Genomic DNA, 16,090 nt, shown 5'->3' with positions numbered 1-16,090 from the left:
TGGCTGGAGATAAGGAAGAGCCCAAGGTCTATTTAAACTAGCATTGAATCCTACCAGCTTCACAGCAGAATGGACAACACGGACGCAGAGAACCTCCTGGCACCCTTCGTTTGGTCATTCTCAATGGCTGTTAAGTTTTATGGGCCAATAAGCTGCTGGCAGAGCCTGGGAAAGATTCGTCACACATCCAGCAAGAAGAACAGGGAGCTAAACTGTCAAGCACATGGAGGAAAATAAATCACGAGTGTGGATGGATCAGCATGGTAAGTATGGTAGCGCTGGAAGAAAGCTCCTGTCCCAGGCTGGCTGGCTTTGGTGCTGAGTCCTGGATGTTCATCACCTGTGTGATCACCCTTTGCTCCTAAGTTTACCCGTCCCAGTCCAGTCTGAGCTGGGGCTAGAGCTGGCCCCAGATTTTGCTCCTGGATTTCTTCTTAAAACTAGGTTACTTTTCAGGGACATTGCTGGAACACTTCCTTTATGAGTGATTCTAGACCTGATTGAAATTCTCCCAGATGGAACAATTTCAACATTTGGATTCATGAGGAAAATAGGAAGAGGGTAAAAAGTGGGAGGGTGTTGTGTTATTTTTCATCATCTCTTCCTAACAAAAGCAGGTTTGTGCAAATGCTCTGTCTGCCTGTCATTCCCTGTGTCTGCCAGTCTATCTATCCACTCCCCAACTAATAATGTTGAAATAACCTGTTTGCCAATTTTAAGCAAATAAAACAGAAGGGGAAGAAGGCTGGATGACTTGCAGCTCCTCCACGTGTTGTAAAACCTGTCAGCTGGATAGATGACAGTCCAACGTTTGTGCCCCATTAAGGGAAAGACTGAAGTGGAAACTCAGCAGATACCTATTTGGTTTGGCTTTCCAGTAGGCCAAGTAGCTTGCTGTGTGCCTCCTTCATGCAGACACAGCACACGCTGCCTGTTGTCCAGCTTGTAGGAAGGGGATGCAGAGGTGCAGGCATTGCTGCAGGGGAAGAAATCAGGGAAAATGGGAAGAGATTGAGGCATTTCTGGAGTGTAGAAGGATAGGGCTGGGGTTGTTGTGGGAATTATAAGGGATGTAGATCACATGTTCTTGATAAACTTGTTTACATTAGCTCTGCTAATGTGTTTTGAACATGAGATGACTAATTTGGTAGATGTTAGGAGGGGGAGATTATGATCACCCAACTGTTTCTTAGTGACAGAGAGCCGGGATAGAGTCACCCAGCTGTCCCTGGAGCTCTGCAGGTATGGCTTTGTCCCACAGCACAGGCAGTGCAGCCCACCTTGCCAACCAATCTCTTCTACACAGCAGTAATGAGTTGGGGTTCTCTCCTCATCATGAGGAGGTGTCTCTCCTCATCAATAGTATTTGATTCAGGGGCTGAATTTTGCCCACTGGATTTTTACAGCAGATGTTTTTATATTAATCTTCTCCCAGCCTCTGATTCTCACTTAGAAGGTCACCGGTGATGACTTCTTGCTTCCAGGGTTACACTCACGGGCTTCTCTGTTATCAGTATTATCACTGAAGACATTTCTGATTAAAATAGTAAAGGTGTTATAAAGCAATAACAATTTCCTGTCTAGCTACAGAGGGTGTGATTAATCTCTCATAACATTAGATATTGATCACTCAGCATCTTCCTCTATGTTGATCAGGTAGACTTGCTTTGTAGTCAAGGGAGAAAAGAATGTTTCTGGGACACAATTATTCTGAGCTGTTTCAGGTGCTTACTTTAAGAAGAGGTAAATTGTGCCCTAAAAGTGCTTATTTTCCTCCAGTAGCTATAAAGGGAGACTAGCAACTACCTCAGGTGTTCAGGCCTCCATTCAGCTGTTTGCCTGTGATCTAGTGCCATTGGAGACATCTCGGTGTTTCCCATCTGCCACTGCCCCAGAGTGCTGTGGATCTCTAGTTGGTTCCATGCTATGTCTTCTATCTGCAGGATGGTTTCTTGGATCCTAAATACATCTTAATTTACAGTGAGTCAAGCTGAGTCAAGCCAAAAGGATTGCACTTCCCATCCTGAGACCTGGCTGTCACCCTGTTGGTACCCATATGTGCATTAGATCTATAAGCACCTGTGGCAGTAGCTGAATACTAAGTCAGCACAGTCACTGGAGCTAAGAGTGTTACAGCTGATGGCATCTTCCACATCTCACGTTTACATTGTAGACATGAATCTATTCTACCTGCTTCCTTATCACGCTCATTACAAAACAGTAACGACTAGAGGATACAGTATGAGCGTTGGAGGTTTTGCAGAAAGGGATGACTTCCTCAAGAGACCTCATTACCCTAGCTGGTCCTACAACCAGTTGTATCCACTCTCCCTTCATTTATCTAGAGCCTTTGCTGAAAGCAGGCTGTGTGCAGGTGTTCAAAGCAGTAGTTACAAGACCAGAGTGATGAATGCTGTCCAAGCAATACACACTAAGGTGAACCGGACTGTGCTTAACTGGGAAGTTCAAAGGGAGATCCAGGAATCATGGAAAACTGATCACTTGGAAGGTACTTTCCCTTACCTAGACTCTATCAGGAAATAGATATGCCTGCACAAGGATGGAAATTAACCTATAGTGAGGATCTGGGGTCTCTCAAATGGCACCAGATGCCCATGTTTAAGCAGCTGAGTTTCTGTCAGGTGCCCGAACCTGTATGTGAGTGTTCAGTGAGTAGGAGCAGTCATGATGGAGGGCAAAGTGGGCATTTGCCTGCATCAAATAGAGGTAGAATTGAGTATTACCTTAATACCAATGTCAAAACAACCCACACCAACTGGCAAGCTCTATAAAAGCTGTAGTTGTGTAGACACAACTGTGACTGCCCAGAGATCACTACCTTACCTCAGAAATGGGTTGGGATTCAATACATTCCATATTTCTCTTCATAATATTCATTGCACCCTCTTAGGCAGAGATATAGGGGTTAAAAGCCTTATTCTGATTTTTATAGTAAAAACTGGTCATGAAAAGAAGCCTTAAAAGGGATCTAAGTTGATCTTTCTATTAATTTGAAGGATCTTTGAGACGGGTAGAGGAATGCAAAAGAAGATTGACAACCCTTTGGTATAGCTATAGAGGAAACTATGTAATGGCTGATGTTGCACATTCAACACATCCTTACACATTCAAAACCTACTCTGACAGTATGCTACAAAAGATAACGTGTCCACATAAATCATGAGCTTTTTCCAGCCTACCTAGTGCCTTCCACGCTTCGTCTGTGCCCCGGAGGAGGCTAGCTGCTATCAAGGCCTTGACCAGGAGATGGTGCTCCTGCCCTGGGAGTTAGCTGGGATAGCCCTACCTGCGAGGCCAGGCATTGCCTAAGAGCAGCTTTGGGGTTTCTGTAGCTCCTCGGTCCCGCGGAGTAACACAGCAGGTCTGCTGAGGTGGGGAAGGGGTGGCCCTATGAGAGGAGGGGTCTCTCCTCAACTAGTCTTCTCATGATACGCAACGGCTGAAAGAGAAATAGGTCCAAGGCATGACATGTCTATAAAAAAGATGGAAAAAGTGAAATGGAAAAGGAAAGCAGAAGTCATGGGGTTAAAGTACAAAACTGGACACAGAAGATGCCATGGCAGCAAAAAGTAGTTCACTGAGCTGCTCAGACATGCTGTTCAGACATACAAGAAGGTCCGCAAGTCATCATCTTTGGTAGAAGTGGTCCAGACCATGGAAAGCTCCAAGCAAGCAGGACATTGGACTGCATCCTTTTTTCATCCAAATCCCACCTTCCTCCACATCTCCTCCTCATCATCAGAGCCCAGCATAGCTGTAGGCAGGCAGGAGTATTGGCCAGGATCAGGTCTGCTCTGCCTCTCCATGTGCCTCAACTTACCTCTCCTGAAAAAACAAACAAACAGTAACTACTGAGGAAACGTTTTTCCAAGATATTATTACCCAAAAAGGAGGGAAATCTGTTCTCAGGTGTAAAGTTTTCTTTACCAGACCCCTGTCATTGCAGTGAATTATTGGTCTGACCTTGAGGACTTCAGAGTTTAGCCGATGTATCTCCATTCAGCTGGTCTTTTGCTGAAAATAAGAGCATGGGATTAAAGAGAATTTGAGTGAATGAAAGAGAAAAGGTAGCTTTCTGACAAGGAACAAACAGTGCCAAAGGATGGGAAATGCACTTAAAACAAACAAAAAAAAAACCCAGTCACATTCTCCCTATGTTCATAGCTATGCATGTCTGTATCTTGAATGTTAGGAGTGTGATAGAATTGGGCTTAATGTTCAGACTTAGTTTTGGGACAGAGAGCAAAGGGCTTGATTTTTGGTAGGGAGAAATTCACTGTCTCCCAGAACAAAGAGCTGAGCCCAACGAGACAGCTGTAAGCACTGCTAGCTTGGGGAGGCTGGGGAGATGGAACAGCAGAGATCTTTTGGAAATAGCTGGGAACTGGGAAAGATGGGGGAAAGTATTGTGTAGGATGTCCCTTTCTTACCCTTCCTTAGGTACCCACTTGCTGACACTGTTCCAGCCAGGTCTTCCCTTTGGGACTCATTAATGCCCCTTAACAAGGCTGAGGAGTCTCCATAAAGAGCAAGGGGTTGGAGAACAAAAACTAGAGAGCGGTGCAATAACTTTGGGCAAATAGGAAAGGGGACGGGGTGGAAGTTGGAAGTGAAAGGTGAAAGAGGTTCAAATAAGGAACCACTGAGCAGAGGAAGCCCAACAAAACAGCGTGACGTGCTCCCAACAGCACCCCGGGAGCTGGGCCATGTTCTGCCTGGACACATAACAGGAGGAGGGGTCAGGAGTAGGTCTGCAGGTGCCAGGTCTTTACCACCCAGGTCCGTCCTCCCAGTGCAGTGGTTGGCCAAATCGGGCTTGGCTGTTACTGGGTGATACTGGGCTGGGAGGCTGGTCTCAAGTGCTATGGCTATTCCTGTGCTCCTATTGGAGTGGTGGGAGAGCACTTCTTCCCAGTGGGGTTTCACTGGGGACTGCTGGAAGCGGGGAGGCAGTTGAGGTGCTTTCTGTGTGGGAATATCAAAGCTGCTGTAAGAGCTCTGGGCTGTGCTATTTGGTTAACACTGTGGGACTCGCTTTGCAGAGGTGCTTCTCTCTCTCTATTAACTATAACTAGGAGGAAGATGATTAGCTGGAAGAAGACAAAATGAAATAAGGTGAATCCTGCCCCCACCAACCTGATGCTAGCCTAGTCCCACCATAATGACACTTCGCCCCCTTCATGGTTTGTTGCATTGACAAATTATTTACTGACCCTGCACTTTCTGAAAAGCAGATAGCTTAAAATTGTTTGAGTGTTCAACTGCATTTTGACTTACGATCTTGAGGTGGCTCATGTCAATCCTTGTATATCAGCTGCTGAATAGGACAATTATCCCCGATGGGATTGGAAAGTCTAATCTAAGAAGCTTAGATGTTTCCAAGAGAGTTGAACTCTTCAAGCAAAGCATTTCTGTAAGTCTCCCGTCCCATAGCTAGAGCACATCATTCAAACAGAAAGTGATGTTAAACGAGCATTGCTTTAGATGTCCAGACTGCAGTGATGGGAGGTCTCCAGGCCCGAAGGAAGGCAGTCCTGCGAGTTTTGAAAGCATCTGATGTTACATGCTTTGACTTGTACCTTGATTTGTCTTATCTTCCCTGGCTATCCCCATGTAGACAATCAGAAGGAATTCAGCTTGGCTTCGCTTTAAGCGTTGGAAGGAGCTGCTGGAAGATTTGGAAGGAAAACTATGCTGTTGCTTGGTTACTAGCTGAGCTGGCCTTGCCGTCACTTGTAGCCATCTAGAAGACTTTTTTTAAGTGAAGCCACAAGAGGCTTCCTGTGTGGTCACTATATGAAAACATATTCTTCCAAATAACCACTAGCATCAAACTTTCACCTCTGTGAACTTTCTGGAGACTTGCAAACTTACTTGAGCCCCACTGATGGAAACAGCCCAAAACACCTCACTTTTAAAAGCATGGAGGAGCTTTTTTCTTTGTGCGTATATACATATATATATATATATATGCAGTATATATATATACATATATATATATATTGTTTCACCATAAATTTGCCCATGGTTTGCAAGGGGATGCTGCCACAGGAGAAGGGTTCACCCTGCCCAGGACTCAGCCATGGAACCCTAGAAGTGAAATTGGCATCTACTCCACGCTCCATAAGCTACCATGAGTAATGGAGGAGAGCTAAGCAGGGCTGTTCAGGGGAATAGGAGAGGAATCTGCAACAAAGGGGACATCAGCAAGGTGGGGATGATTCCTACATCAGGAAGGAATTCTGATGAAGGAACCCAGCATCCCAAAATGTTCCCACTAAAAACATGGGCTGAGTGAGTTTGCCCCCTCCTTCCAAAAATGTGGTCAGAACATGTCCTGATGAAGGGAGTGATCACGGTTAACACAGAGCCATCTGTCAAGGTTGTTAAATGGAGATAACCCATGGAGTCAGGATCCATCCCTAGCATAGGATCATTGGCTTCTTGTTACCAGGGGCAGGTTCTTAGGGAAAAACTTGAGGCAAATGCAGCCCTTCATCTTCACCTTATGTTCTGGAAGACTTTCAGGTCATTAAATATTTGGGAACGGGGCAATGAGACAGTCCCAGGATTGTGTTTCTAGGGTTATCAGGACTAGTGTGTGCAAGAGAAAGGAGAGACGGGGTCAGTAAACGGGACCAGAGCCAGTGTCACTGTGTGGGAGGAGGCTACCACTGGCTGGAGCAGATCGCTTGCCTCCATGGTCATGGGAGTGCTCCCAAGTGGAACAAGTCCCTTGGGTGGTGAAGTCAAATGAACAAAAAACCTCCCTTGCTTAAATGCATGTTTTTTTCTGCATAAACTTGCTAATTGAGTTGTAAAATAAAACTGCAGCCTTTCCTCTCCAATTTCTGCTGCTGCAGCAGCCTGCTAATTTGGTTTTGGAAAGGGGCTGGTAGAAGGTGGCGTTTTGCCAATGTGAAATTACGCGCAAAAGGTTTGCACTCGTCGAGCCCGGAGCCCGTCCTCGGAGCAGCAAGGGGCGCCGGGGGCAGCAAGCGTCGCTCCGGGCTCCTCGGGTTTATGACAGCTTGGGAAGGTCCTGCAGCTGGACAGGGCTGGGCTGATGGAAATCCAAGAAAGCCCAAAAGGGTTTAGACGAAGCTGCAATGCAGAACAGATGGGAAAGGCTGCGCTTGTGCACCTCGGGAGTGTGCGAGGGAGAGGATGGGCTGCAGGGCTTCGTGCCCATCTTTGGCACAGCTGTGCAGGGTCTGGGTTTGCGTGTGAGAGGTGCTGCCGTGGGCACGTGTGCCGGTGCGAGCCCGGTGTGGGTGCCGCTTGGGTTGCGGGCTGGGAGTGTTCGCGTGTGCCTGTGTTTGCGTCTTCAGAAAAACTGTTTGGACGTGGATTGAACACAAGGGCAGCTGCACAGGGAGGAGGCAACGTGGTGCAAGCTGCTCTGGAGGAACCTGCTGCTCAGCCCTGTTGGGTGGCATCCCCCGGGGCTCTGGTGCTGATGCCAGGGGCTGAGAGGAAGGACTGTCTGGAGGATGGGAAAATTGGAGGGAAAAAAGAAAACTGGGTACAATCTGTCTGGCTGTTCTTTCCATATTATTTTAATTTTTAAAACATAGAAGGAATGAGCCTAGTGACTGATCTGAAATCCCCTTAAATGCAGGGCTCCTTGTTTGCAATGGGTACCCACACACAATCTGCACGATCAAGGAGGTACCTGCACAGAGACTGGGCTGGCCGCAGGACAGGGCAGGCAGTGACTTCTTTGACTTTGAAATTTGCTTCTTGGACAGCTCCCCACGGCAGGGGCTGCACCAGGAGGCAACCAAGGCAGGAGAAACTTCAACATGAAGCCCTGGGGGCTGATGTGCAGGCTTGTCTGAAGCCCAGGATCCTTCCCGTCCCATCAGTCCTTCCCAGCGCGGACCCTTTCGCTCCTGCCGTCGGGAGCATGGGGAGGGAAGCGCTGCTGCAGCATCTGCAGGGCACAAAGGGAGCGGGGAGCCCCGGTGCAGCCTGCCCCGATGCTGTGCAGCACCTGGCAGGGGTCCTGGCATCCCCCTCCTGGGGACACCAAGGGTGGCAGGTCTTGACAGATGCTTTTCTAGGTGGCCTTTAGCTTCTGAAGAGCATCAGGCTCCCGGCAGTCGTGAATTACAGGACAGGGAAGGCAACAGCCCCACAACCCCCTATGCAAACGCTGTCCCTGCAGCCCGCCCCATGCAAGTGCTGCGTCCACAGCGGGCAAGACGTATGAACGGCCCAGGATGAGCGGATCCAGCAGGGGCAGCGATGTCCCCGGCACCGTGTCCCCGGGCACACGTACCGAGCACGTCTGCTGGCTGTCGTGAAGAGCCCGCGCGCCGCACGGTGACGAGGCACCTGCAAACTTACAGCCCAAAGAACCGCGAGAGGCCGCGGTGACAAACGCTCATGAGAAGCGATTGTTTTTTGGGGGGAGAGGAGAAAAAAAGACGTGTTTGTCTTGGCGAAACACCTACATTCCTTCAAATAAATCATCGCAGCACTTGTTTTTGTATTTGCGGAGAAATCGCAACAGACATAACCAGGGACTTAAGAGACTTGAAATAACATCCTAGTAAATACTCCACTTTGTTATTTTAATCGAGACCCAAGGAAACATCTGAATTTTACCAAGGAAACCCTCCGTGCAAGGGAAAACATTAGCCCGCAGCCCGGCTGGCGCTTTGTTTTCCTTCGTTTTCGGTCTCCAGAGGAGGAATTACCAGGGCAGAGAGCGGCGCTGGGCACGGCCCCCCCCACGGCTGCCCCGCTGCGCCGCTCGCTCCGGCCAGCGCGCCGGGACGGGGTCCCGTGGCCAGCGGGAGGGCGCTCGGACATCCAATATGGGATGAGGGCTCCCAAAATAAGGGTGGGGATGTCCCCTCCCAACCAGGTGTGGGGGTCCCCTCTCCAATACAGGGTGATGCTCCCTCCCCTCCAACGCAGGGGAGGAGGTGCCCCCTCCCCAATACTGACTGGGGATCCGCGATCCGAAACCAGGGTGGGGGCCCCCCAGTTTGAAATAAGGATGGGGAGTATCTCCAATCTGTGGAGGAGGTGGCCCCTTCCTCCCAAAGTAGAGGAAAGGAGAGAATTGCCCACCACCACTATTGAAATAAGGGGTAGGGTGCCCCACCAGGGTTTGGAGGTGTCTCCCCAAAACAGGGGTGCAGATGCCACAAAGTATCCCCCCCAAAATAGGGTTGGAGGATCCCCAAAATGGGGATGGATCCCCCAAAATAGACATAGGAGCACCCAACCAAGGACAGAGGTGGCCCCCATAATAGGGGCCGGGGTGCCCCTCCCAGGGGTCAGAGATGTCCTCCTGAAATAGGGCTGAGGGTGCCCTTCCAAAGGATGGAGGTGTCTCCCAAAAACAGGGGTGCAGGTGTCCCCCCAGGGAAAGTGACCCCCCAGGGGAAGGGACCCCTGAGGCAAGCACTGCGACAAGGGCAGCGGGGTCTCAGCTGGGAACAAAGGCCCTGGTAGGTGGATAGATGGAGGGATGGAGAGAGGGATGGAGGGATGAATGGAGGGATGGATACATGGAGGATTGGAAGGAGAGAGAGTGGGATGGAGGGAGGGATGAATGGACAGAGGGACGGATGGATGGATAGAGGGATGGATGGATGGAGGGATGAACAGAAAGACAGATGGAGAGATGGGTGGTGGGATGGAGGGAGGGATGGAGGATCAGATAGAGGGTTGGATGGATGGATAGAGGGATGGATGAATGGCTGGAGGGTTGGATGGAAGGATGGATGGATGGATGGATGGATGGATGGATGGATGGATGGATGGAGAGGTAAATGGATGGAGGGATGGATGGATGGATGGATGGAGGGATGGATGGATGGATGGACGGAGGGATGGATGGAAGGACAGACGGAAGGATGGATGGATGGATGGATGAATGGATGGATGGAGGGGTAGGTGGAGGGAAGGATGGATGGTTGCATGGCTGGAGGGATGGATGGCTGGAAGGAGGGATGGATGGACGGACGGACGGAGACTCGGACGGACGGGCCCACGGACGGAGGGGCGGCCGGAGGCTCGGGCGGGGTGTCGCGGCGCGCGGGCGGCTCCGCGGGGCGCGGCGGGCGGCAGGGGGCGCTGCGCGGCGCGGGCGGCGGCGGCGGCGGCGGCGAAGACGATGTTCAAAAGCGGGCGGGGAGCGGGCGGCGCCGCACAGCGCCGAGCTCCGCGCCGCCGCCATGCGCCTCCGCGCCGCCGCCGCCCTCTGCCTCTGCCTGCTCGGCGCCTGCCGCCTCCGCCGCGGGCTGGAGGCCGCCGCCGTGCGCGGCCCGCCGGCCGCCGCTGCCCGCCGCGCCGCGCCTTCCTCCGCCTCCTCCTCCTCCTCCTCCTCTTCGTCCGCCGCCTCCCCCTTCTTCTCCTCCCCGCCGCCGCCGCGGGACGGGGCGCTCCGCAACGGCACCGTGGTGCCGCACCACTACATGGTGGCCCTCTACCAGCGCCTGGCCGCCCGCCGCGGCGCCGCCCGCCGCGCCGACACGGTGACGGGCTTCGCGGAGCGGGCGCGCAGCGGTGAGTGCGGCGCGCGCAGCCCCCGGGCGCCGCCGAGACCGGGCGGGCGGCCCCGGCGGGACCGGCGCGGAGAGGGACGGGGCTGTGGGAGGAGATGGGCACGGGGCTGTGCGCGGAGATGGGCACGGGGCTGTACGCGGAGAGGGATGGGCTGTGCACGGAGAGGGACACGGAACTTTGCCTGGAGAGGGTCTTAGGAGTTTGCGTGGAGATGGACGTGGGACTTCGCACGGAGATGGGCATGGGGTTGTGCATGGAGAGGGATGAGGCTCTGCATCGAGATGGGCTTTAGACTTTCCATGCAGAGGGATTGGGCTCTTCATGGAGAAGGATGGAGCTGTGCGTGGGTTTGAGCATGGGGATGAGGCTCAGAGTGCAGGGGTTTGAGCGTGGGGATGAGGATGGGGCTCAGACTGCGTGGGTTTGGGCACGGGAATGGGTTTTGGCATGGACGTGAAGCTGAGCATGGAGAAGCACACGGAGATGGAGACAGGGGCAGCGATGGAGACGGGATGTTTGAGAGTGAGCTCAGTGCTGTCCATGGGGATGGGGCTGAGGCTGGGATGGTGTGCAGGGTTTAGGGATGTCCTGGGGCTGTGCATGGAGTTGGTCTTGGGGATGGAGCTGATGCAGCTAGGGCTGCGCTTTAGGATGGGAGTGAGCTTGGGGCTGGTGCTGGGAATAGCCAGAGCTGTGACCGAGCAGCGAGGTTGGGTCCGGGCTGCAGGATGGGACGGGACGGGACGGGACAGGGCGCTCGGAGGCGCGGAGGTCGGCGGATCGCGGGGTCCGGGCGCGGAGCGGGGCCGGGGGCAGCGCTGCGAGCCCAGCGCGGAGCGGCGCCGCTTCCCTCCGCAGCCGACCCTTCCCACCGGTGATACCTACGGGGCATCCTCGCGGCGATGCTCCCTCTCCTGGGGGGGGGGGGGGGCGGGTGGTAAATAAATATATTAATTAAAAAAGGGAAAACTCCATCGTTTAAAAGGGAAAGGAGGCTCCCGATCCCACCGCTGCCAGGGCGAGGAGCCGCGGCCGGCGGGAGCCTCCGCAGCCCCCGGCCCTGCCGCGCTCCGCGGAGACGGGGCCGCTGCTGCTGCGGCGGGTGGGAAACGGCCCCGGACAGCGGCGAACGCCGCGCTGAGATGAGATGGGATGAGATGGGATGGGATGGGATGGGATGGGATGGGATGGGATGGGATGGGATGGGATGAGATGAGGTGAGATGAGATGGGATGCCCCGACGGGCACTGCCCTGTGCGGGGCTTGGGAAAAGCTGTGCGCGGGCTCTGGGCGTTTGAGAGTAAAACGAAACCAGATGAGCTCTTCAAAGGCATCTCCTTATCTGCCCCTCTCAGGAATTTTAGATCTGCTTTAAAAATAATAATAATAAATGACCGGAGGAGAAATGCTTCCCAGCAGGAAGGCTGGGAGGGTGGCGCGAGTGGAGCCGATGCCCACGGGAAGGGCTCCCCGGGAAACGGCACCGCGATGACTGTTGCTCCTCACATGTTGGGGGAAATGCCATGCCTGGACACTGAAACAAAACTTGTGATATTCCCAGATGAGATTTGTTGTGAGAGAGGGAAAAATAATTACCAGCCATTCCAGAACTCATTCATCTCCTCTTCCCCTTTTTCTGTGTTTTAAATCACAGCCAGTATATTTAATTAGTGACAGAAACTGCTGCTGTTTCTGCTGGGGTTTTGGATCCACCAAAAATAGTGGATCGATTCTTTGAAGAGTGTCTCTGTCAGGTCCTGCGGAGCAGTGTGTGCATCCCCAGTGTGTGCACCCGCATCTGCCTGCGCAGGAACAGAATGTTTTTTGCAGCATTTTACTTGGTGGAAGGTGGAGGGAAGAAAAGAGAAGAGCAGAAGATCAGTGACAGTAAAGCCACCTTCAGGACACAGGGCAGAGTGTTAAGAAGTCACCTGCCTGGAGTGATTCCCCCCAGACACGGTCCCCCCTCCTCATTTTTTTTCCATGTCTGCAGCCAGGGTGACTTTCCTGAGTGCTGGACACACAGCCTGCCTGTCCCCACTGGGATGCTCAACATGCCCTGCTGCAAGGCGATGATCACCCCGTTTGCCTGTGTCCCGTGCGCCTCTGTGATGAGAGCTTGGCTTCAGCCTGCTGTTTTTTTTTCTTTTAACTCTTTCTTTTCTCTTTATTTCGTTGCTTTTTTGCTTTATCTCCGCCAGATGCCTCCCTGTCCGCGCTCGAGCAGCGGTACCTCTTCGACATCTCCAGCCTGCCCGAGGCGGAGGAGGTGACGAGCGCGGAGCTGCGGGTCCTGCGCTCCCTCCCCGAGAACAGGAGCTTGGCCCTGTCCCCCGAAGGCACCTTCCACCACCTCCTGCTCTCCACCTGCCCCGGCCGGGACGGCGAGGAGCCCCGGCTGTTGGACTCCCGGGCTGCGGACGCTTTGGACACTGGCTCCTCCACATGGGAGGTGTTTGATGTGTGGGAAGCCCTGCGGGATCGGAAGGAGAAATCGCCCTCAGGAAAGCTGCTGTGCTTCCTGCTGCGGATCGTGTCGGATCAGTCGGGGCGGCTCCTACCCCCCCGGCAGCTGGGCTTCAGCAAGCCCCGGCCGCAGCCCCACGAGAGAGCCCTGCTCGTCGCCTTCTCCCGCACGCAGAGGAAGGAGAACCTCTTCAAGGAGATCCGGGATAAGATCAAGGCCCTGGGCAGCCCCCCGCTCCTGGAGCCCCCTGATCCCATCCGGGAGGCGCACTCCAAGCGGAGGAGGAGACGGACCACCATCGCCGCCCGCTCCGGGGGCAAAGGCCATGGGAAGAAGGCGAAGACCCGCTGCAGCAGGAAGCCCCTGCATGTGAATTTCAAGGAGCTGGGCTGGGACGACTGGATAATCGCCCCCCTGGATTACGAGGCGTATCACTGCGAGGGGGTGTGCGACTTCCCCCTGCGCTCCCACCTGGAGCCCACCAACCACGCCATCATCCAGACGCTGATGAACTCCATGGACCCCGAGTCCACCCCGCCGAGCTGCTGCGTGCCCTCCAAGCTCAGCCCCATCAGCATCCTCTACATAGACTCCGGCAACAACGTGGTTTACAAACAGTACGAGGACATGGTTGTGGAGACCTGTGGCTGCAGGTAGCAATTTTGGTGGCTTTCCCTTCCCCTCCCCAAACACTCTCTAACAGCCCAGTCCTATTTTATATATATAAATATATATATATTATATATATAGAGAGAGCACATTTTGGTGTGTGCCTTTCCAAAAACCCTGTGCTGCTCCCGTCTCCATACAGCACCTCCAGCCTTCAAGCAAAAGCAGAGCCAGCAGCAGCATCTGGGCACTGCTAACCCTTCCCACTGGTAGCGAGGACGTAGCTTGTTCCCCTGCCCAGGGTTTTCCCAAAGAAAGAGAGACTCTGGCACCTGCGCCAGGTTTCCCAGGGCTCAGACGAGGGTCAGGCACCGCGGTGGGGCTGCCTGCCCCATCGCGCTGCCTGGCCCGTTCCCACCATGGGGTAGCCGCTCTGTGTCCCGCCTCAGTCAGACCCTCCTCGTTTCCAGAGCTCAGTCGAGCTCTTCTTTCTCAAAGGTTTGGGGTTAATCTTGCAAAGCTGTCTCTGCTGGGGGAAAGGTGTAGGGGAAGGAGCAGTGGGTGGGAACTCTCTTTTCTGAGTGTAAAAGGACTGGGGAATTTTCGTGGCTGTCTGCAAACGCCATTCGCTAATGGGGAGGTATCATGCACGGTCAGCTCAGCCTGGGTCAGATCTGCTGTCCAGCCCTGAAAGCGAGAGGTTTCTCTCACTGCAAATCCACAGCTTCCCACCTCCATTATCCGTCCAGGAGCTGTCACATAACTGGGAGCAAAGCTCATGGCTTCCTGGGAGACCTGGAGGAATGTGGAGTGTAAGGAAACTGCTCCAAGGATTAGGTAAAAAAACCTTCCCCATTCTCCCCGCCGTCAAGCCTGATCTTGCTCCTGGTGATACCCTGAAGGACCAGATCCTGATACCGCGTGTGGCCTGGTGGCAGCTTTCCAGGAAAGGTGCTGAAAAGGGCTGCAGAAACAGTCTGTGGGGTGGGCAGCCTGGCTTGCAGAGCCCCAGCTGGCGGGGCTTAAAGTCATTCCATTGGGGCCTGTTTGCAGCTTGTGGGAGGAAAGTTTTTGAGTCTAGGGGACAGGACAGATGGTCCTATAACTAGGGGCCGAAGCTGAAGTCAGATCAGAAACAGAGCTCACGCACCTGGAATTGCAGGTAGTGAAGCACGGCAAGGGCTCAGCGGCTTCGCGCAGTCTGAAGCGCAATTGGGCCCAGTGATAGAAAACATCCGAGAGATGCAGAGCCCCCCGGGGAAGAGGCGTTGAATGTGGTTTCTCATTTTTCCAAATATTCTCTCAATTGAACTGAGCTCCACCCTACCTTCCTCCAGCACCGATGTCAGAGGTGGCCCCGGGGTACCAGTCCCTCTCCCAGCTCCCTGTCCCAGGAGCAGCCAAGATCAGACCTTTCGCTTGCAAAGGGCCGAGCGCCGCTGATGGGGATGAGGGTGAGGGGAAGCAGGGCCATTTTGTGCAATGCTGGAAGGGCTAAGGACTTGTAGTAACTTGGAAGCTCGGCATAAATTGCTTCTTTAAATGATGAGCGGTTTTACCCTGGTGCAAAGGTGGGTTTTGGGAATGAGTGGGGTCCCTGGGCAGTGTTTGGTGCTGACCTTGGGGTTGATAGTGTGGTTTGCGTGGAGCAGAGATTTTGTTTGCACTGGGTGCCGTGTGAGGTGGGATGGGGGCAGCCACACGCTCCCAGCCCCCCTCCCCTCTGCAATTAATAATGGTGTGAAGGGGCTCTCGGTGTGAAGGGAGGTACAATTTTATAAAAATATATATATACACATGTATATATATGTATATATATTTCTTCTTTTCTCTCACCCCTTTTCTTACCCCAAGTGCCTTGTGGTGGAGCTTCAAGAGTGGTTCAGATCTAGGCAAGACACATAGCCCCCAGCAGCTGGTGGACACCAGCGAGCCCACTGGCCAAAGTGGTGGCCCATGACCCATCCCCAGGGCACAGCGGGCCATGCGGGAGGAGGCCTTGCTGCAGAACCCCCGTGGCTGCTGATGGAAGGCAAGGGCAGGCTTTGGGGACAGCATTCCCCGCAGGGCTGCATGTGGCTGGTGGGGACCAGGACACCAGGGCTCCACTGGGCTTCCCCGCTGTCATTTTCCAGCCCGGAACAGGAGGCTAAGCAGAAGCATGAGGGTTTTTAGGGGCAGCAGAGAGGTTTCAGCAGCAGGGCTTGAGGACCTGTCTGGCTGAGGAGAGCCGCAGCCATGAGCGCTCCCCGCAAGGCCCTGCCAGCCGCTGTGGAGGCGGCTCCTCCTGTGGCGGGCGGACCTGGCTCCGCAGCGGCGCCCGCACTTCCATTAGGGATTAGGCCTGGGCAGCAGAGCCCGCACATGGAGCGTTAGCTGTGATGGGCTCAGAGCCGGCCAAGGGGCACCCGAGCTCCCCAAGCAGAGGCAACTAGCAAGCCGGGCAGCTTTTTTATGGCTCTGTCC

The 16,090-nt window shown here is 53.7% G+C and overlaps 1 protein-coding gene across 1 annotated transcript; it reads left to right on the top strand.

Annotated features, from left to right (window-relative positions):
• The first annotated feature begins 10,217 nt into the window (after positions 1-10,217).
• Positions 10,218-13,717, top strand: GDF7 (growth differentiation factor 7). Its single transcript, XM_088519623.1, has 2 exons — positions 10,218-10,548; positions 12,750-13,717. Exons 1-2 carry the CDS (start codon positions 10,218-10,220, stop codon positions 13,670-13,672), a joined length of 1,254 nt encoding a protein of 417 aa, XP_088375749.1. The 3' UTR covers positions 13,673-13,717.
• Positions 13,718-16,090: the final 2,373 nt, after the last annotated feature.

This window comes from Tinamus guttatus, unplaced genomic scaffold, assembly GCF_059628265.1.
Source record: "Tinamus guttatus ecotype Peru unplaced genomic scaffold, ASM5962826v1 Tinamus_guttatus_pri_ptg000065l, whole genome shotgun sequence".
Lineage (NCBI taxonomy): Eukaryota > Metazoa > Chordata > Aves > Tinamiformes > Tinamidae > Tinamus > Tinamus guttatus.
Note: the sequence above shows the minus strand (reverse complement) of the source record. Positions and strands in the feature narration are given on the sequence as shown.